This window comes from Diadema setosum, chromosome 12 (genome assembly GCF_964275005.1).
Source record: "Diadema setosum chromosome 12, eeDiaSeto1, whole genome shotgun sequence".
Classification (NCBI taxonomy): Eukaryota; Metazoa; Echinodermata; class Echinoidea; order Diadematoida; family Diadematidae; genus Diadema; species Diadema setosum.
The window spans coordinates 38,248,038-38,270,464 of record NC_092696.1 but is presented as its reverse complement, the minus strand read 5'-3'; the positions used below and the strand labels follow the sequence as shown (position 1 = coordinate 38,270,464).

The following is a 22,427-nucleotide window of genomic DNA, read 5'->3' as shown; positions in this document are numbered from 1 at the left end:
AGTTTACGTGTTATCTCTATGGGAGTGCAGTTTTTCTGGAAATGAAAACTGACATGACTATTTTTATCGAGCACTAGCTCAATTATGCTTCGGTGAATTTCTCCGATATTTTAGTATGTTGTAGCTGAGACTTTGGGCTATCGTAAGTGTGCCCTTCGTTTTTTCATAAGGAGTCGGCATCACGTCCAAAAACTTGGTTGAAATTAAAGCTTATCTTCGATGTATTGAAATATTTCTTTCTTACTGCAACTTTCTTTGCAATAACTCAAGAAAAACAGCCCCTATCACCACCATATTTTGCACATGTTTAGTTCATGTCACGTACATTATTTCACAAAATAACAACTACTTGATCAGACACTATCTTGGGTATGTAAATTAGGGTCAAAGGTCATAAATGTTTCATCCTGTATCTTGGTGAATACATGTCCTATCTTTCCCATATTTTGCACACGTAAAAACCATGTTACAAGGATCATTTCACATAACAACCATTTTTGGCTCAGAGGCCATCTTGTCTGTGCAAAGTGGGGTCAAAGGTCATATGTACTTCCTCCTGTATCTTCGTTATGACGTGTTATCTCTATGGGGGAATTTTTCTAGATGTGAAAATTGACATGATTGTCTTTATCGACGACTAGCTCACTTACCCTTGGGTGAATTTCTTCCAGATTTTAGTATGTTGTAGCCAATTTAATACTCTTTAAGATTTGTTCAATCAAAGTTTTAATCGGATGATGTCTTCACCTCGTGAAAATGGATATAATGTAACCTTGTCAAATTTAACCAGTTTACGCGTTATCTCTATGGGAGGGAATTTTTCTGGAAATGAAAATTGACATGACGGTCTTTATCGAGTACTAGCTCACTTATTCTTCGGTGAATTTCTCCCAGATCTTAATATGTTGTAGCTGAGACTTTGGGCTATTGCCAATAATCTCTACATTTTTTCATACGAGGCCGAGATCACGTCCAAAAACTTGGTTGAAATCAAACTTATCTTCGATGTATTGAGATATTTCTTTCTTTCTGCAACTTTCTCTGCAATAACTCAAGAAAAGCAGCCCCTATCATCCCCATATTTTGCACATGTTTAGTTCATGTCACGTACATTATTTCATAAAATAACAACTACTTGATCAAACACCATCTTGGGTATGTAAATCAGGGTCAAAGGTCATAAATGTTTCATCCTGTATCTTAGTGAACACATGTCCTATCTCTCCCATATTTTGCACACGGAAAGACCATATTACAAGAATCATTTCACAAAATAACTACTTTTTGCTCAGATGCCATCATGTCTGTGCAAAGTGGGGTCAAAGGTCATATGTACTTCTTTCTGTATCTTCGTTATGACGTTTTATCTCTATGGGAGGGAATTCTTTTATATGTGAAAATTGACATGATTGTCTTTATCGAGCACTGGCTCACCCTTTAGTGAATTTCTCCCAGGTTTTAATATGTTGTAGCTGAGACTGTGCGCTATCGAATGTGTGCCTTCGTTCCTTCATACAATGTCGGGATCATGTTAAAAAACTAGGTTGAAATTAAAACTTTTCTTCGATGTATTGAGATATTTCTTTCCTTCTGCAACTTTCTTTGCAATAACTCAAGAAAAACAGCCCATATCACCCTCATACTTAGCAGATGTTTAGTTCATGCCACGTCCATTATTTCATAGAATTACAACGACTTGATCGGACAACATCTTGGGTATGTAAATTAGGGTCAAAGGTCATAACTGTTTCATCCTGTTTCTTGGTGAATACCTGTCCTATCTTTCCCATATTTTGCACACGTATAGACGATGTCGCAAGAATCATTTCACAAAATAACCACTTTTTGCTCAGATGCCATCTTGGGAGTGTAAAGGTGGGTCAAAGGTCATATGTATTTGTTGCTGTATCTTCGTTACCTAGTGTATACAGAATTTAGTACCAAGGATGGCAGATATGACTCCCTTTTCTAAATGAGAATCCAAACATCACACGGCCAATCTCTCTGAATACAGATGAAACCTGTATGGTCATGCGTATTGCGATCAGGACTCGAATCATTGATAAAAAAAAAAAATCGGATCACCTTAATTTGTCAGTGATGACAAATTACAATCTCTAGTTTTTCTTCTTCTTCTTTCTCCGCAAAAATTGTGTATCGCTAATCTCTTCAAAGTCCTCTTCCTATCAATGTCAAAATTATACCATACATGTATCATGTCCCAAAGACGATCCTCCTAATAAAATCATAGTGATTAGTCGACCGTGACGTCACTGTGACGTCATTATATGAAAACACATTCTCAATCATATCTCTTTAATGGAATGAAAATCTTCAATGAAATTTACGTCACATATATTTCAAGTCAAGCGCATTCTACTCATATAATCAAAATTCGTATTTTCTCTTAAAACGTGCGCGTACGCGTGCGTTGAAATATTTGTATGCTCAAATCGAGCTCAAATTTGTTTTGCACACGTTTCAGACCAATTAGAGCATTTTTTGAAAAATTGAACAAATTGGACGGACGCGTACGCGCGCGCACACATACACACGCACAGCTCATATGCAATAGAAATTTCCCGTTTTTTCACACTTATCGGATGCCTGAAATGTTAAGGAATATTTCTACCAAGTTTCAAGTCAATCTGACTCAATATGACGTCACACGGGCCCGTCAAAGTTGAAATTCCGCGCGCGCGTCAATGGCGATATACAGCGCAACAATGCCAAAAACCCGCCAATTTTGAATCCGATTTTACTCGTCAGGATGGACGGTGACCCCCCGTTTTCTTTACATATTCTGAAAGCTGATGAGTTGTACATGTCATTTCATGGGTTGGCGATGCTGGAAAAATGATTGAAAGATATCAAATTTCTTAATAAAGTAAAAAAAGTAAATTTTCAAAATGACGTCATCAAATTTTAAGTTCACTCAAGCGTATCTCACTTATTCTTTGTTGATTTTCGTCCAAATTTCAATATGTTGTAGCTTATTATATGGTCTTTCAGTCATATGATAACAACATTTTGAATGGATAACGGCATCACCTCGTAAAAATGGATTAAAAGTAACATTGTCAAATTTGACCAGTTTACGTGTTATCTCTATGGGAGTGCAGTTTTTCTGGAAATGAAAACTGACATGACTATCTTTATCGAGCACTAGCTCACTTATGCTTCCGTGAATTTCTCCCATATTTTAGTATGTTGTAGCTGAGACTTTGGGCTATCGTTAGTGTGCCCTTCGTTTTTTCATACGGAGTCGGCATCACGTCCAAAAACTTGGTTGAAATTAAAGCTTATCTTCAATGTATTGAAATATTTCTTCCTTTCTGCAACTTTCTTTACAATAACTCAAGAAAAACATATCCTATCACCACCATATTTTGCACATGTTTAGTTCATGTCACGTACATTATTTCACAAAATAACAACTACTTGATCAGACACCATCTTGGGTATGTAAATTAGGGTCAAAGGTCATAAATGTTTTATCCTGTATCTTGGTAAATACGTGTCCTATCTTTCCCATATTTTGCACACGTAAAGACCATGTTACAAGGATCATTTCTCAAAATAACCATTTTTGGCTTAGAGGCCATCTTGTCTGCGCAAAGTGGGGTCAAAAGTCATATGTACTTCTTCCTGTATCTTCGTTATGACGTGTTATCTCTATGGGAGGGAATTTTTCTAGATGTGAAAATTGACCTGATTGTCTTTATCGACGACTAGCTCACTTACCCTTCGGTGAATTTCTTCCAGATTTTAGTATGTTGTAGCCAATTTAATACTCTTTAAGTTTTGTTCATCAAAGTTTTAATCGGATGATGTCTTCACCTCGTGAAAATGGATATAATGTAACCTTGTCAAATTTAAATAGTTTACGTGTTATCTCTATGGGAGGGAATTTTTCTGGAAATGAAAATTGACATGACGGTCTTTATCGAGCACTAGCTCACTTACTCTTCGGTGAATTTCTCCCAGATTTTAATATGTTGTAGCTGAGACTTTGGGCTATCGTCAATGTTTCTTCAATTTTTTATACGACGCCGAGATCACGTCAAAAAACTTGGTTGAAGTCAAACTTATCTTCGATGTATCGAGATATTTCTTTCTCTCTGCAACTTTCTTTGCAATACCTCAAGAAAAATGACCCCTATCATCCCTATATTTTGCACATGTTTAGTTCATGTCACGTACATTATTTCATAAAATAACAACTACTTGATCAGACACCATCTTGGGTATGTAAATTAGGGTCAAAGGTCATAAATGTTTCAACCTGTATCTTGGTGAATACATGTCCTATCTTTCCCATATTTTGCACACGCAAAGACCATGTTACAAGAATCATTTCGCAAAATAACTACTTTTTGCTCAGATGCCATCTTGGCTGTGCAAAGTTTGGGTCAATGGTCAAAAAAACTTCATTCTGTATCTTCGTTATAGTGTATACCGAATTTGGTACCAAAGATGGCAGACCTGACTCTCTTTTCTAAATGAGAACCCAAATATCACACGGCCAATGTCTCTAAACACAGATGAAACCTATATGGTCATGCCTATTGCGATCAGGACTCGAATCATTGATTTAAAAAAAAAAAATCGGATCACCTAATTTGTCAGTCTTGACAAATTCCGAGTCTAGTTGTTGGTTGTTTTTTTTAAACTAAAAAGCATACAAAATAATCATTGCTAGTTGAGCTAACTCCCTCAGTGTTGGGTGAGGGTATTAAAAACAGTGAGTGATAGTTCTAGTTTAATCTTCCTCAGTCGAAACGAAAAAAAAATCGTCAATGCTATGAAGACAATAGTTACTGAAATTTTAGTTTTAATTATGGCGGATCCAGGGGTTCCCTAATAAGGGGGTGTGAGGGGGAGGAGGGGGAGTTATTTTCAAATTTTCTGCATGCTCTTGAAAAATCTATGACGAATTTCACCAAACTTGGCAGATGGTATCTTTTTAGTGATAATGATCTTAATTTGTTAAACTAAGCCCAAATCTAGCATGGCTCGTCGATTTTGTTTTCATCTGTAATCTAAAGGAGTATAGGCCCAGTCCCTGTATAAATCCGTGCTTGCACGGGCTACTCCCTACCAATAGATGGCTAGTCTAGCTAACTACAAACTATCTTCTACAAACGTGATACACTCTGAGACATGCTTGTAGTACAATTTTTCTTGTAACTTGCACCGAATAACACCTAAATACAGGGCAGTATAGTTAATCTAGGCCAGATGTGAAGTTCACTCAAGTCAATAAGCAGTGCGGTTGACTACAACACAAAATTTATTCCGACGAATCCCGATTGCCAAGACTCGAATGACGTTTTTAAAAAGCGATTCTCAAAGAAATTGCAACAAAATACGGAAGAAACTGTATTTAAGATTGATGAAATTGATAATACACACAATATCTACCGGTAGGGGATATTAACACTTTCCCTCCGAAATAAAAATAAAATTTAGCCAAGATTTAGTGAGAAAATAATCGTCGACAAATCACATACCAGTACACAATATCGCGTTGTACTACTCGCAGTTAGCGCAGCTAGCTAGCTCGATCGATTGGAATGACACGTGACATTTCTCCTTAGACTCACGTCTCTGGCAAATATGGCGTTTCTCAGTTCCGATTCGGAAGAATCTCAGAATTTTCCGAAAATCTAATCAACTTTTAATCTTATTTTCACTTTAGTATGGTTAGATTGGGCGACAGTATCTCCATCGTGTTCACAGCGAAATAACATTCCGAATGAGGTGTATATTCCAAACATAAGATTTTCTTCCGTATTGAGTTTTAATAAAGATCATATCCACAATAAAAGAAAAAAAATATATATATAATATATATATTCTGCCAAGTTTGGTGAAAATTAGTCGTAGATTTTAGGCGCCTCGGCAGATTACATTGTGCGGGAAACCCGCGGAGTGGCCGTTCATCGGCGCTTTGAGCGGTCTTTTGAAAAGCCGGCGATGCATCGGGGTACTCAAGCGTGTTTTCACTTTGGCCCGCTCTACGGCGTTTCTTTCAAAACGCCGCGCGGGTCCTTTCTAATCATTAAATGAGTAAGAAAGTCCAAGTTGTCAAAAGTGTGACAAACCACATTTTTAGCACGACGCCCTCTCGTGGCGGCGTTTGTGGCTAGCACAGTATTGCGTTACGTTTTCACACCTTGTAGGGAGCGCAACACAGATACTATCAATATGTTGTTACATGACTCGTGGATTTCATTTTATCTCCCTAAGTTCACAAAATAAATGCAGCTTCAAACGTTGAGAAAAACAGGAATAAGTCATTATAGTTTCTACGTCATCTTCCTTTGTTTGAATAAGCTATGATTTTATATGTTTTTGGAGATCTATAATTTACAATTTTTGTTAGGTATGTTTTAAATCTTTATTCACATCAACGCATGCAGTGCACTCTGCCAGCGACGGTCTAAATGATCAAGAAGGGGACACTTTTGTCATCTTGTGTTTGTGTGTATTGTGTGTATGTGTGTTTTTTCCTGTATTTTGCCCTGTTTTGTTTTTGTTTGTTTGTTTGTTTGTTGTTGTTGTTGTGTGTGTGTGTGTGTGTGTTTTTTTTTTTTTTTCGGGGGGGGGGGGGATGTCAATCAGTGAATTATGTAGGCCTATACAAAAGTACCCGTAACCAGTTGTGAAATCATGGCATGTTGAAAACGCTATCAATCCATGGGTTGTGGGTTGCACGACGATGGACGAGTACCATTATTGTCTCTCATAACAATTTATTTGAATTCTAGATATCTTTCTATCTGTTTAAATCTGTCAGTACTTTACAAACTTGCAAACTCCAAATATCATAACGAGAATATTATTTTTATTATTCTCTTTCCAAAAGCAAATTCGATCATAAATAAACTAACAGGCAATGTTAGCAGATCATTTCATGTCCTCACCAATTCAACTAAAATTCAATTTCTTCTGATGCGGCAGTTCACAATCTCACATCGCCATCACCCACGCATGTACGGACACAAAGTAGGTTTTTATATTATCTGATTTGCAACGCGGTTCTCGTCTACATAAATCGTAGGCAGGAGCAATACGTTTCATATACGAAAGGGCGAAAGATATTAGATTGCTGACATATTAAAAAAGAAATAACAGAAACAAATAATTACACATGCAGTGGATGTGATGGATACATACACTTATTTCACCATGTAGTGAAACATGACACACCATTTCATAAAAACAGCATGTCTCGAAGAGGTCATAATATTCTGTAGCATGTATGGTATTTTGTGAAATGAATCGAGTCTCTATTTAGCTCACCAGCCAATGTATATTGTTTGACATTTATGGATCGCTCAAGTCCATGTCATGTATAGGGCTATTATATAGGGACTGCAGCCAAGAGATAGTGATCGAGGAGGCTGCAGCGAAACGATTGAAAAAGCTGCGACCAAAGAGTCCAATGGGCCGCGGTAAAATAATCACAAGGGCTGCAACCAATTATGTAAGGGGCCACAACCAAAGCCACCGAAGGGCCGCGGGAAGGGTGAAATGGGAGAAAGAATACAAAAAAAAAAAAAAAAAACACCCACCTATTTCTAAAGATCGCCAATAGACTGCGCGTATACAAATCGGCATACAGCGAAGTTGCTACACGTACAATAGATTTGAGACGTAGAAGTCTCTCTTGAGTGCCCTACCCCCCCCCCTTTTTTTTGTCCCGAGAAGATTAACTCTTCCGCGATTTTTTTTTTTTTTTTTGTTTCAAACAATATTTTATTTCGATTCCATCATCCATCGTTGATTACAATTCAACAATTAGTTGTGTTGCCTGCTGCGTGACATTTCAAACGTATATTAAAATATTACAAAATAATTCTTAGGACTGTCATTGTGTCAATTTCTGATTATTCTACTATACCATACACAGCAACTGCTTCACAAATATAGTCATCCCCGCAATAATTATAAGATCAATTTTTGATAATGGGTCAGCAATACCATTATGTATGTACAATACACATTACAAAATATATCCATTGACTGCGTCCTGTATACTCATCACAGCAGTAATTATTAGATAATGGAATCAAATATTGTTGAGGGGTCAAACAAAAGGCCTGCATACCTATGTATCAGGGGTCAACAAAAAGCCTACATACCTATGCACACACATACATACAAAAGCTTTACAAATCTACATGATCAGTGTCTGTACATAATCCATACCTATAAAACATTACCCCTTCATCGCTCACCCGTATAACCTCATCAACACTTCCTCCTCTAGATAGGCATACTCCATGTATACCTCACTCCAGCACAGATGCACACACACACACACACACACACACACACACACACACACATACACACACACACGCCCACAAACACCGAACCTGTTCACCAAACAATCAACAACAAAAAGCACAAAGAGGTAGCAATAGATGCGGAATACGAATCACCGTGTCATTAATTGATTCCATTTCCTGCTGTGCAAGGCCAGCGTCCCTCGTTTCATTAGGTGATCCGAGAATCCTCTCGGATCACCTTCTGTATCTGTACTGATTCTTTGTTCTTCTTCTTCTTTTTCTTCTTCTTTATTTCTCCGCAAAAGTTGTGTAGAGATTAGCTCAGAAAGTGCATTGCCTATGAATGTCAAACTTATACCATATATGTATCATGTCCCAAAGACGACAATCGAACTAAAATCAAAGTGATCAGTCGACCGTGACGTCACTATGACGTCATTATATGAAAACACATTCTCATTCAAATCTCATTAATGGAATGGAATTTCTCAATGAAATTTACGTCACATATATTTCAAGTCAAGCGCATTCTACTCATATTCTCAAAATTCATATTTACGCTTAAGACGCGCGCGTACGCGCGCGTTGAAATATTTGTATGCTCAAATCAAGCTCAAAATTTTTTTGCACACGTTTCAGACCATTTGGAGCATTTTTTGAAAAATTGAAAAAATCGGACGGACGCGCACGCGCGCGCACATATACGCACGCACAGCTCATATGCAATAACAATTTCCCGTTTTTTTACTTTGATCGGATGTCTGAAATGTCAAGGAATATTTCTACCAAGTTTCAAGTCAATCCGACTCAAAATGACGTCATACGGGCCCGTCAAAGTTGAAATTCCGCGCGCGCGTCAATGGCGATATACAGTGCAACAATGCCAAAAAACTGCCAATTTTAAATCCGATTTTACTCGTCAGGATGGACGGTGACCCCCCATTTTCTTTACATATTCCGAAAGCTGATGAGTTGTACATGTCATTTCATGGGTTGGCAATGCTGGAAAAATGATTAAAATATATCAAATTTCTTAATAAAGTTAAAAAAGTAAATTTTCAAAATGACATCATCAAATTTCAAGTTCATTCAAGCATATCTCACTTATTCTTTAGTTGATTTTCGTCCAAATTTCAATATGTTGTAGCTTATTAAATGGTCTTTCAGATATATAATAACAACAATTTGATTGGATGACGGCATCACCTCGGAAAAAGGGATTAAAAGTAACATTGTTAAATTTGACCAGTTTACGTGTTATCTCTATGGGAGTGCAGTTTTTCTGGAAATGAAAACTGACATGACTATCTTTATCGAGCACTAGCTCACTTATGCTTCCGTGAATTTCTCCCATATTTTAGTATGTTGTAGCTGAGACTTTGGGCTATCGTAAGTGTGCCCTTCGTTTTTTCATACGGAGTCGGCATCATGCCCAAAACCTTGGTTGAAATTAAAGCTTATCTTCCATGTATTTTCATATTCCTTTCTTTCTGCAACTTTCTTTGCAATAACTCAAGAAAAACAAGCTCTATCAGCCCAATATTTTGCACATGTTTAGTTTATGTCACGTACATTATTTCATAAAATAACAACTACTTGATCGGGCACCTTCTTGGGTATGTTAATTAGGGTCAAAGGTCAAAAATGTTTCATCCTGTATCTTGGTGAATACATGTCTTATCTTTCCCATATTTTGCATGCGTAAAGACCATGTTACATGAATCATTTCACAAAATAACCACTTTTTGCTCAGACGCCATCTTGTCTGTGCAAAGTAGGGTCAAAGGTCATATGTACTTCTTTCTTTATCATCATTATGACGTGTTATCTCTATGGGAGGGAATTTTTCTAGATGTGAAAATTGACATGATTGTCTTTATCGACGACTAGCTCAATTACCCTTCGGTGAATTTCTTCCAGATTTTAGTATGTTGTAGCCAATGTAATACTCTTTAAGTTTTCTTCAATCAAAGTTTTAATCGGATGATGTCTTCACCTCGTGAAAATAGATATAATGTAACCTTGTCAAATTTAACCAGTTTACGTGTTATCTCTATGGGAGGGAATTTTTCTGGAAATGAAAATTGACATGACGGTCTTTATCGAACACTATCTCACTTACTCTTCTGTGAATTTCTCCCAAATTTTAATATGTTGTAGCTCAGACTTTGGGCTATCGTAATTGTCCCCTCCATTTTTTCATACGGCGCCGATATCACGTCAAAAAACTTGGTTGAAATTATACTTATCTTCGATGTATTGAGATATTTCTTTCTTTCTGCAACTTTCTTTGCAATAAGTCAAGAAAACCAGCCCCTATCACGCCCATATTTTGCACATGTTTAGTTCATGTCACGTACATTATTTCATAAAATAACAACTACTTGATCAGACACCATCTTGGGTATGTAAATTAGGGTCAAAGGTCATAAATGTTTCAACCTGTATCTTGGTGAATACATGTCCTATCATTCCCATATTTTGCACACGCAAAGACCATGTTACAAGAATCATTTCACAAAATAATCACTTTTTGCTCAGATGCCATCTTGGCTGTGCAAAGTTGGGTCAATGGTCAAATATACTTCATTCTGTATCTTCGTTATAGTGTATACCGAATTTGGTACCAAAGATGGCAGACCTGACTCTCTTTTCTAAATGGGAATCCAAACATCACACGGCCAATGTCTCTAAACACAGATGAAACCTATATGGTCATGCCTATTCCGATCAGGACTCGAATCATCGATTAAAACAAATCGGATCACCTAATTTGTCAGTCTTGACAAATTCCAAGTCTAGTTGCTAATTTCCTTTCTTCTTCTCGACTTTCTAACATTCTTTCTCTTATCAATGGGGGCCTGCTCTTTCCCTTCGAAAATACAAATATCATCCATTTTATCAATAATATCAAATGGTTTATGAGTTGCCCTTTTCCAATATCCTGCGTTTTAATACCGACATGAACAGATTGCCAATCTAACGTTTGCATCTGGTGTAAAACAAAAACCTCACTACACAATTTCCAAATCTGATTGACTTCCCTACAATAAAAAAACAAATGTTCATAAGTCTCAACCTCAGAATAACAGAATGTACATTGGTTATCTCCTACAAAACCAAAAGAAAATAACTTCGCTTTTGTATATATCAAACCATACAACATTTTATATTGAAATTCACGCAGCTTACAATCAAGAGTAGACTTCCGAGGCCTTAGAAAAATCAATCTAATATCTATTTCCTCAAAATTATATAAACCAACTAAATCATTATATGCTGATGATGTTCCAATTCCATCCCTCATCAATGCTTTATAAATAAGTTTTGACGTTATATCCTGTATATGATATATTTTATTCTGCAAATAAAATTCAATGTTCAATTGAGTATCCTCCATATTCATTTCTTGTTTTAATGTACTCTTCCATGATGACGGTAAAGCTAAAAACATTTCAAACATTTTTCCAATCATTTCTTCACTAAATCCTAATCTTAAAAACTCCCTTCTCCCTTTAAATTCCCCATTTACATCTACCAAATGATGAACTTTATATACATTCCTAAGAAATAACTCTTTATCAAATATTGTATATCCATCAATCAAAATGAATTTGTTATTAAAGATTACCTCATTCCTTTTTGAATCCTCTTTCAGGATCAAGCTTCTACTTCCCATCCAAACCTGCAACATATCATTGTAAAATTCTGGTAAAGTTAACCTCAACAACCCTAAAATCGCCTTACTATAAAAAATCAAAATACCTCCCACCGATTTAGTGAAAACTTAAAACATAACTTCCCCTTCATACTATGATCCCCTAAAATCAAACGCTTAAACCACATAATTCTTTGTGCTTTAACAAACACACGAAAATTAATGAACTTTAATCCTCCCCTATCATAATCTAAATACAAAATATTCCTTTTTATTTTATCTCTTCCCCTCCAAATAAAATCAAACACCACCTTATCTAACTCCTCAAATACCCAATCAGGTGTTACCATGAGTGAAGAGATAAATCAGCTTTGGTAAAACAAAAATCTTTACTAATTGAACTTTCCCCATCAGCGTTAAATCCCTCTGTTTCCACCATGATAATAATCTCTTTATCTTACTCAAAATCTCCTTATAATTCATAACTTCTTTAACATCAGGGTTCAGAGAAAAATATATTCCTAATATTTTTACCACGTGTTCTACTCTACCAAAAGGCAACACATATTCCTCCCTCGGAATACCTAATAACAACACATACGTTTTCTCATTATTAACTTTTAAACCAGAAATTTGATGAAATACATCAAATAATCTTTTAATCTCCTCAACAGAATATCGATCCTGAAGAAATATAGTAACATCATCAGCATAAAGAATTTGTTTAATTTCAACATTATCAACCATTAACCCATGAATATTAGAATTCTTCCTTATTGCCTGTGCCAAAATTTCAATACACATAATGAATAAATACGGGGATAAAGGATCTCCTTGCCTTACCCCCTTCTGTATTGGGAAATAACCAGTAGACTCCTTACCATTTATAACACAACTACAGCTATTCAAATAAAGTATTTCAACCCAATTACATAACATTGATCCAAAACCAAATATATTTAAAACTTTCTGCAAAAATGTATGACGGATCGAATCGAAGGCTTTCTCAAAATCAATAGCAAACATATAACCAGGTAAACCACAACTCGATGTATAAAAGATCATATCATCAATCAATCGAATAGCCTCTCCAAATTTCTTCCTTCTATATATCCAACTTGATCGACATTAATTATTTCATGCAAAACATGCTTAATACGGTTTGACAAAACTTTCGCAAGTATCTTATAATCTACATTCAATAATGAAATGGGTCTGTAATTCTTTATATATAAAGGATCTTTTCCTTCCTTATGAATCAAAGTAATTACACCTTGTTTTTGAGAAGCAGACAATTCTCTTCTGTTATATGCCTCATTAAAACTGTCCAACACCACATCCCCTATCACTGACCAGAATGTAATATAAAATTCGACACTTAATCCATCATTTCCTGGAGATTTATTTAACTTCATCTGATTCAAAATAATTTCACATTCTCTTTTAGAAATATACCCCTCACAGGATTGAATAGAATCCCCACTCAATGTTGGCAAATCTTGAAAAAAATATCTACTATCGCCAGATGTATAACAATCAAAATTCTCAGAATAAAGGTTACTGTAAAACCTTTTTATTTCTCTAATTATTTCCTTAGAATCACAAACTACCTCATCACCCATACACTTTTAACAATCATTTTCCTCTTATTAAATTCCATTAACTGTTTGAAATATGATGAGTCACCTTCTCCACCTTCATACCACGAAGCCCTTGAACGAATCTTTATCCCTTCATTCACATAATCATAACATTTTTTTTCAACTCTTTCTTTTTATCTTCCAACAATCTAATTCTATCACTATCTAACATCAAAAATACATCATTTTCTAAAATCTCAATTTCTTCCTCAATTCTCTTAATTTTTCCTTACGTTGTTTAGCCAAATTTATAGAATATTTTCTAGTAAAATTACAAATTTTCATTTTCAAAAAATCCCACAAAACCCTTTTATCTTCTATTTCATTCCGACATTCTCCCAATATTTTAATTATTTCATCTTTCATTTTACTGACATATTCACCATCTTTACACAAACTGTTATTAAATTTCCAATATGACGCCTTAAAACACCTATTATTTCCCTTATCATCATTAGGTTTATTCAAAAGTTGCAAAAAAAAAAATAGCTGAATGATCTGGCGCAATAGAAGTTAATATCTTGCATTCCTTTACAATATCATGCAACCCACTCGAAATAAACCAATAATCAAGTCTACTTTGCATAAACGGAAATACCTGTCGATAAGTATATTGTCTATCTAAATTATGGGTGACCCTCCATATATCTATCAAATTACATTCCTCGAGAAAATTATCAAAACACTGATCAAAATTTGTATACTTCTTTACCATTGCTCTCCCATTATAATCTAATTCAAAATTTCGTATCAAATTAAAATCTCCACCAATAATAATTAAATTTCCTTTATCAACAAAAGGATGCAGAATCTTTTCAAATTCAGACAGAAAATCTCTCCTCTCTGTTTCTTTACCCCTCACTGGAAAATATACATTTACAATGACAATTTCCATACCTTGTAACACATTTCATCAAAATATATCTACCTCCTTGATCTATATGCACATGTGAAACATTCTATTTTAAATTTGCATTTACTAACAACCAAACACCTTTACTATGTGGTGTACCATGACTAAAGTAGGATACTCCATCCCACTCCTCTCTCCACTTTTTTTCAACTTCAGGAGAGCTATACGTCTCTTGTAATAACACAACATCTGCTTTTTTATACATACACCAGTTAATAATGTTCTTTCTTTTCCCTGCATCCCTAATACCTTTTACATTTAACGAAAGAAAATTACAGCAAATATCTAAATCATCCCAAGCCATAATTACAGACGAGTACTGCCAGAACAAGCACAGTTAATTCACCTGATTTCGAGATACATCCACAGCTACCATCTGCACACACACACACACACACACATACATATACACACACTCACACACACCGATTACACTCACAATTACACTTACACTCACAGAGTCCGGAAGGACGTCCATGTACACTTCCATAACCAACGAAACGAGTCTCCCCCCCCCCACCTCCCACTGCGTTGAACTAACAAAGAATGGACGCAGGCAATGATTTCCCCTATACCTATACAACTGCATAACACTTGATCAGCCTCTGAAAGAAGAGGAAAGGAGTAAGATGAAGAAGAATAATCAAGAAGAAGAAAAATAAAACTAACACCCGACTTATACAGCTTGACCTTATATTGTTCCTTTCTTGGGTGCCCCTGGGATATGGCTAACGAGGTTGTAATACCTCCGAGACCAAATCGGACTGTGCATAGCTATGACAAAGAAGACAGCTTGAGAGGGATACGCCCTGTTCAATATACAATCTACTAAAAAAAAGAAGAAAAAAAAAACACCACAGTGTTAAGGGGAAAAAGAAATTAGAATCTAGTATCTTCTGTTCTATTTAACAAAGGAGCATTTCTGTCGACCAGACAGGAGTCATTATCAGACTACCAAACAAATTAAACTAGGACATGACAAAAGGAAAAGAAGGAAGAGGAAAAAAGAAAAAATCGGGACATGACAAAAGAAACAAAAGGTACGAAAAAGAACTGAAAAGCCATTAAGGCTTGACCACCTGCCATCCCATTTACTGCACATGCAGAACGATCTATCTGTGTCTACTCGTTATCGGCGCTTGAGGGCGACAAACATGCTAACTGATTACCAATAAGAGGGGTCATTGACTAACAAATATAAAAGGGTTTTCAGTGGTATTACAAGAGAGTTGCAATACAAAAGAGCTTCGAACATGCATTCATGATTGACCAATAACTAAACACCTGGCTTCTTAAGCAAGTCATTACATCAGCTTTGTATTGCTCTTGAAAGACCCATGGCCATATAAAAACAATTCGCACTACTCCCGAAACCAGATCGGTCCACAGGCATGACAAAACAAAAATGAAACAAAACAAAGCAAAAGAAATCTTTAGAGGGACACGCCTTACGTAATTGTACTCTACCACCAATAGTAAGTACGTCCCCACACTAAAGGAGGTTCTAGCTGTAATGCCAGTGAAAATTCCACTGCTGTAAGTTTTGTTTTCTATTCAAACTTTTAGTGGGCCAGACAGAAAACATTAATGCTGTCATCATAATAAACGTGTCTTAGCCCAGTTTCCTATTTTCCATCACGGCCAGAAAAGAAAAGAAAAAGAGGGCAACGCCTTGGGAGGTCGTGCCTATGAAAATCTACCCAAACAATCAACTTACAAAAGTGAAACATTGCAGCTATTTTTGAAGGACACACCCAAGAGACAGATACTTGCATTGCTTCCATCTGCATGCAATCATTACACACTAAATGGGTTATGTAGCAATCTCTTCCAATAGAACAAACAAAAAACGACAAGCGCAGATTGTTCTAACTCGCTTGTATTAACAAGAATCTAGTTCGTTTCCATTTAGAACATATTGTAGTCAAAAGTAGGTATTCTATGTTGAACCTAATTAACGCATATGCTGTTACCTGATAACGAGGAATAATGATGTGTTAAAAAAAAATGTATGAGTTACTGCAACCAACAAAATATTCCTATCTCGGTTACGAGGAATTGCTGTGATTGCTTGGGTAGGTTTTAAAAATTTAACAATTGACAATTAGATCAAAAGAGAGAGAGAGAGAAAAAACCCTCTGTAATTCAGAAACCTGTTTCAAAATCATGTTCATATTACTTCTGTCGAAACACATAAAAACGGCTCCATATTATTCAGTTATAATCACAAATATTCGCTGTACACATTATACATCGTGTCACATTCCCTCGCACTTATTTTACGCAGGCTCAACGCCATCGTGATTACAAAACACACACAATGACAGTCCATATCTTCCGATCTCAAACTAACTCTGACCAACGGAGAAACGAGCATATGACATCATTGCAAGTTTCCTGCATTCAATCTTATAATACATTGATATCTGATTTGCTTTAGCGGAAGAAAAGAAAAAAAAAATAAAAAATTGTATGAGTTGCTGCCATTAAAGCAATCAACCAGAATGGTCCTATCTCGGTTACGAGGAATTGTTGTGATTGTTGACAATGAAAATGACAAATAGATCAAAAGAACCTCTGTAACTCTGAAACCTATTACTTCTGTCGACACCAACAAAACGACTCCATCTTATAGTCACAAACAGTTGATGTACATATTATACATCGTGTCACATTCCCCCACACTTATATTACAGGCTCAACGCCATCATGATTACAAAACACACACAATGACCGTCCATATCTTTCGATCTCAAGCTAACTCTGAACATCACAGTAGAAAACAAACACACTGGATCAGCGGGGAAATGAGCATATGACAACATTGCAAGTTTTCCTCATTCAATCTTATGCTATATTAATATCTGATTTGCTTTAGAGGGAAAAAAAAATGTGTATGAGTTGCTGCCATTAAGCAACCAACCAGAATATTCCTATCTCGGTTACGAGGAATTGCTGTGATTGTTGGCGAGGAAAATGACAGATAGATCAAAATAAAACCTCTGTAACGTACTCTGAAACCTATTACTTCTGTCAATACCAACAAAACGACTTCATCTAATAGTCACAAACAGTTGATGTACACATTATACATCGTGTCACATTTCTCCACACTTCTATTACAGGCTCAACGCCATCATGATTACAAACACACAATGACCGTCCATATCTTCCGATCTCAAGCTAACTCTGAGCATCACATTAGAAAACAAACGAACTGAATCAACGGAGAAATGAGTATATGACATCATTGCAGATTCATGCATTCAATCCTATAATACATCTATATCTGATTTGCTTTAGACAAATTTGATTTCCTCGCCAATACCATAAGCCAACCTTCAACCACTTTCAATGACAGCGTTAGTAGTATCTCCCAAAGGGTGTATATCCCAAAAGCTATTTTAAACAAAATTTCATTTTTTTTAAACGTTTCTTTTTGTGAGGTTCTTTCTTATGTATATATATATATATTTTCCAAACTCATAAAACAAATCCTCACCATCAAAAATGTATATATTTCGCGCCGAACATCAACAAAATCTACCTAAATGTGTGAAATTATGTTCCAGTAAACATGTTGTAAAACCAAACAAAGTCCAAACATCCAAATAGATTTTCTGTCCCTGTTGCGTTCATTATAATGATAATGACACTCAGATCACTTCCCGTCTCCTCCTCTAAAACGATATGCGTTTTATATCCCCAGCTTCTTCTTCTTCTTCTTCTTCTTGTTTTCCTCCCTCCGTTATTGTCGGAGATTGGCGAGTGTGGATCGCAGAGATGTGTTCAGGAATGGGCACCTTCCTGTTAAATAGGTGAAATCAGGGGGCAGGGTTGGACAGATTGTGGTTCAGTCGGTTAATATGGAGTTTGTATATAAAGTGAAGGGAGCATAGCAGGATTTTGTCATTGGCAGACTGTGGGAAGTTAGGGTCATATGGTAAGAGTGTGGTGCATGTAAATTGGAGCGCAGTCTGGGTGTTATAGTCGTTGGAAGGAAAGGGATGGTCCAGCAGGCACTTTCTATTCTGTTGGTTGAATTCATGACGGATTCCAGTGGAGTGACGGCAGGTAGCCACAAAGTGTACGGTGGTCTCATCACCCTCGTTGCATAAGGGGCATATGGGGTCCATCTGCTTCTTAATCTTGAGGAGTCTTGTTTGTAGGAGGTATGTGGCTGTTAAGAGTTGAGCTCTTGCTGTCAGGGCCTGTCAGATGATATGGGATGGAGGGTTTGAAGGGCAGAGTATCCTCGGGTTATTGTGATTCCAATGTGTCCAGAATTCAAGTCAGGTTTTGAGATTTATCTTTTCTGTGAGGTCCTTTTGTGTTGCTGCAGAGATGATATTTCTTGCGAGGCGTTTCCAGCGGGGATATGGCATGAAGCAGTTCATAAGGTCATCGAGTTTAGGTAGGTTGTATTTGGAAAGGGTGGCCTTTAGAGTAAGGATGAGTGAGGTGTTGCAGCTTACTGCATGGAGGAAGGTACGCCGCTCAAACCTTGTGTGGTCTAGGTTGAGGGTCTGGCCAAGCAGTAGAAGTGTTTCAAGATCAATACGTCGTGACATTGGTTGTAGGCCGGGGAGGAGATATATACTTTCATCTGCTGCAGACAGGGGTAGACCGATGATCCGTTTGAAAAGGTGTGTTTGCGCCTGATCGAGTTTGGCTATCATACTTTTTGTTAGGTGGTATATGGAGACCCCATAAAGCATGCGGGGGAGGCAGAAAGTATTCCATAGGTGTGCGGATATTGTGGGGATGAGACCTAAAGTGTGGGCTCCGACTCCTGAGAGGGCATAAAAGGTTTTAAGGCCTTTTGAAATGATGGTGTCTGTTGGGTCGACCCGGGTTCCAGATTTTCTGTTCAATGGAAGTGCCGTTCATTGTCCATTCCATTTGTCTGTCTGATCTTTTACTGTTTGTTATGACTATTGCGCTCTTTGAGGGGTTAATCTTGTAGTGCCATCGGTCTGCATATGTCTGTGTAACATTTAGCATCTCCTGGAGTTCGTTGGGTGAAGAGCTCAGTAATTCTGCGTCGTCCGCCAAGACGATGACTCCTGCATATCTGTTCAGGAAGGTGCATCCAAGGTTTCTATTGCGTAGTTCTTTGATGAGGTCATCAATGAAGAGGGTATATAGGGAGGGCGAGAGGACTCCACCTTGTCGTACTCCCTGGGTGATAGGGAAGGGTGGTGATGTTCTCTCTTGCCAGAGGACTCGGCTTGTCATGCCATCGTACATGTCTTGGACGATATTGTACGTGCTGCGATCCAAGTGGGCAGCTCTGAGTTTTTGTAGAAGCCCCTTGTGCCACACTTTGTCGAAGGCTTTTTCTGCGTCGAGAAAGGCAATGAAGGTAGGTTTTTTTTGCAGCATTGTTTATTTCGATGGTGAGTTCCAGGGAGAGAGAGGTGAGTTGGCAGGAGAATCCCTTGCGGAATCCAAATTGAAGTTCATCTGGTATGTTCATTGTTGTGAGCTGTCTTTCGAGGTGTGGCTTTATACATTGTTCAAGGAGTTTGCTAAAGACGGAGGTGAGTGTGATCCCTCGGTAGTTTTGGGGGTTCATTGTGTCTTTACCTTTCCCTTTATGAAAAGGGAGAATGATGCCTTCCTTGAGGGATCGTGGGCAGAGTCCGCATCTGATGATGGCATTCAACACCGTTAGTAGTAATCTCCGTGCGCCGGTCCCCAGGTTTTTGAAGTGCTCTGGGCTGATATTATCCGCTCCACTTGCCCTTCCGGTCTTTAATCGCCCGATTGCCTCATTGAGTACGCGTGAGTTAAGTTGCCAGTCACTCTTGTTAGAAGGTTCCAGGCAGTTGTTGCATGGCTGGGTAGCGCTGCTATCTATCTGGGTGAGGGATGAAGCGGGGTCATGTGCTAGATCTGCGAAGTATTTGTGCCAGCCGATTAGTACCTCCACATCGGTGTAAGTTATGCCGGCGTGCGAGAGTGAGGTGGTCTCTCTTTCATTACAAGAGGTGTCTCTGTTTCGTTTGATGAGTCGGTAGAACAAGGCTTGGTTGGCGGTTGAGGCTGATTCGATCTCTTTCATGAGAGAATTCTTCTGTCGTGCTCGAGCCTGACGAAGGCTGCGTCGGAAGCTCTTTTTTTGTTCGATGTGATTGTCATAGAGGGTTCCGTCTTTCTCACCGCTGCCCCTTTGCCATGTTTTCCAGGCACAATGTGCTTTATCGAAGGAGCTTTGCAGTTCAGAAGACCACTCTGGTTTTCCTATGTTCTTCTTCGATGGAAAGGAGTGTGGTAACTTGAGGGAGCAGTTGATCATGTTTCTGGTAAGATGTTCGAGAAGGGTTTCAGCTGTGGTAGAGTCGATCTGTCTGACGTCCGTGATCTCCTGGAATAAGTGCAGTGGTGACATTTCCATTGGGAGTGTATAGCTTTCCTTGATTTCTTGTTTGCTTGCCTGTTTCCACTTGATCTTCAATCTCTTTAGTGGTTTATACATTGTGGTGTGGGATTTGTCTGTCTTTGGAGTTTTGTCTGAGGATAGTATTCGGTTGGTGAGAACCATAAGGTGATCTGAGGTGTTGGTAGGGCCATAGCCGGTGATGTTGGTATTGTGAAAGAGTCTGGCCTGTGAGGAGGGTACCAGGATGCCATCTATGCTGGATTTATTTCTTCCGTCATCGGAGCGGTAGGTGGTTGGATCATCATGACAGTGTAGAGCAGTGAGGTTGGTGAGTGCGTACCGGTTCATGAAGTCCTTCAGGATCGACTGTGTTTTCTTGGTCTTTTTGCAACCGACAGTGTCTGCATTGAAGTCTCCGGCTATGATAATTGCTCCCGGCGTGGAGGATATGATTTGCGACATCACTGCTAGGCAGGAGTGGTACTCTGCCTGGTCCGCTATAGACGTGCCGCAGGGGAGGTAGCAACATATGAGTGTTATGCTGTCTTTGTTCTGGAGATGGGTCGTGATAGCTATGATTCTGGAGATTTGGATTTGGATTTCAGCCACTGAGATGGTGATAGATTTCCGAATGAGAATCGCGACACCTCCTTTTTCCCTGGTTCTTAATCGCACATAGGAGTCTGCAGTATTGTCGGCAGGTTTACAGTACACTGCGTGTTGTGCACTAATTTCATCCATTATCCATCATCCATTGAATTGCAAGGATGTCTATGGATTTGATCATCTCCCTGATAAAGTGGAAGGAAGTGGTTATCCCCCTAGCATTGTATGTGCCAATCACCAGCTTTGTGTCAGTGCGAGCAGTGGCTGTTGTGAGGGACCGATTGGACATTCCGATTAGTTTTCCAGTTGTTCGGGTTGTGAGTTGATCCGTTGGGTAGGAGGCTTGTTTTAGCGTTGTGGAATTTGGGGAAGGAGTACCAGGCTTGCCTGGGTGCACTCTATAATCTGTTGATGGAGATGGTGGAGGAATGGTAGGTAGTGGGTGTCTTGAGTTTGTGTCTGCATGGTCAGGTGGTTGAGTGCCATTGAAGTTATGAAGTACACTTTTTCCAGGAGGATTGTGTGTACAAGGCTGGAGGCTCGGCCATGCCGAAAATTCAGGGGCAGATTGGAGTTTTGATTATTCGCTGTAATCGCGCTTGGGTGCTTGGTAGAAGGATTCTCGTAGGACGGGTTACATGTGCTTTTTCGCATTGGTGACGTGTTTGCCATTAGGTCAATGGTCTCTCCTTTCCTACTTGGATCGGGTGTTTCTGTGAGCTTGGTTGTTCGCGTCTCCACGCCCGGTGGAGTGTTTGCGGTTAGGTCAATGGTCTCTCTTTTCCTGCTTGAATTGGGTATTTTTGTGCGCTTGGTTGTTTGTGTATCCCAGTCTGGATTGTAGTTTCTATTGGAGATTTTCATCCTTCCCCCTTTGAAGCTATATGTCTTGGGGGACTTCGGTTGGACATTGTGAGTAACTTGA

General features: G+C 38.1%; 1 protein-coding gene across 1 annotated transcript; it reads right to left on the bottom strand.

Moving 5' to 3' along the window:
* Positions 1–18,335: 18,335 nt before the first annotated feature.
* On the bottom strand, positions 18,336–21,637 carry LOC140235936 (uncharacterized). The gene is made up of 3 exons (XM_072315927.1): positions 20,101–21,637; positions 19,507–19,853; positions 18,336–18,722 (listed from the first exon to the last, which is right to left on the bottom strand). The coding sequence occupies exons 1-3, from the start codon at positions 21,635–21,637 to the stop codon at positions 18,336–18,338; spliced, it is 2,271 nt and encodes a 756-aa protein (XP_072172028.1).
* Positions 21,638–22,427: the final 790 nt, after the last annotated feature.

Excerpts from the sequence above, each read along its gene's own strand:
- LOC140235936 (XM_072315927.1), bottom strand. The coding sequence starts at position 21,637 with ATGGATGAAATTAGTGCACAACACGCAGTGTACTGTAAACCTGCCGAC. Across the intron at positions 19,854-20,100 it reads CCCTTTTCATAAAGGGAAAG|AAAAAGCCTTCGACAAAGTG; the intron begins GTAAAGACACAA and ends TTCTCGACGCAG. Across the intron at positions 18,723-19,506 it reads AACTCCAGGAGATGCTAAAT|GCCCTGACAGCAAGAGCTCA; the intron begins GTTACACAGACA and ends ATCATCTGACAG.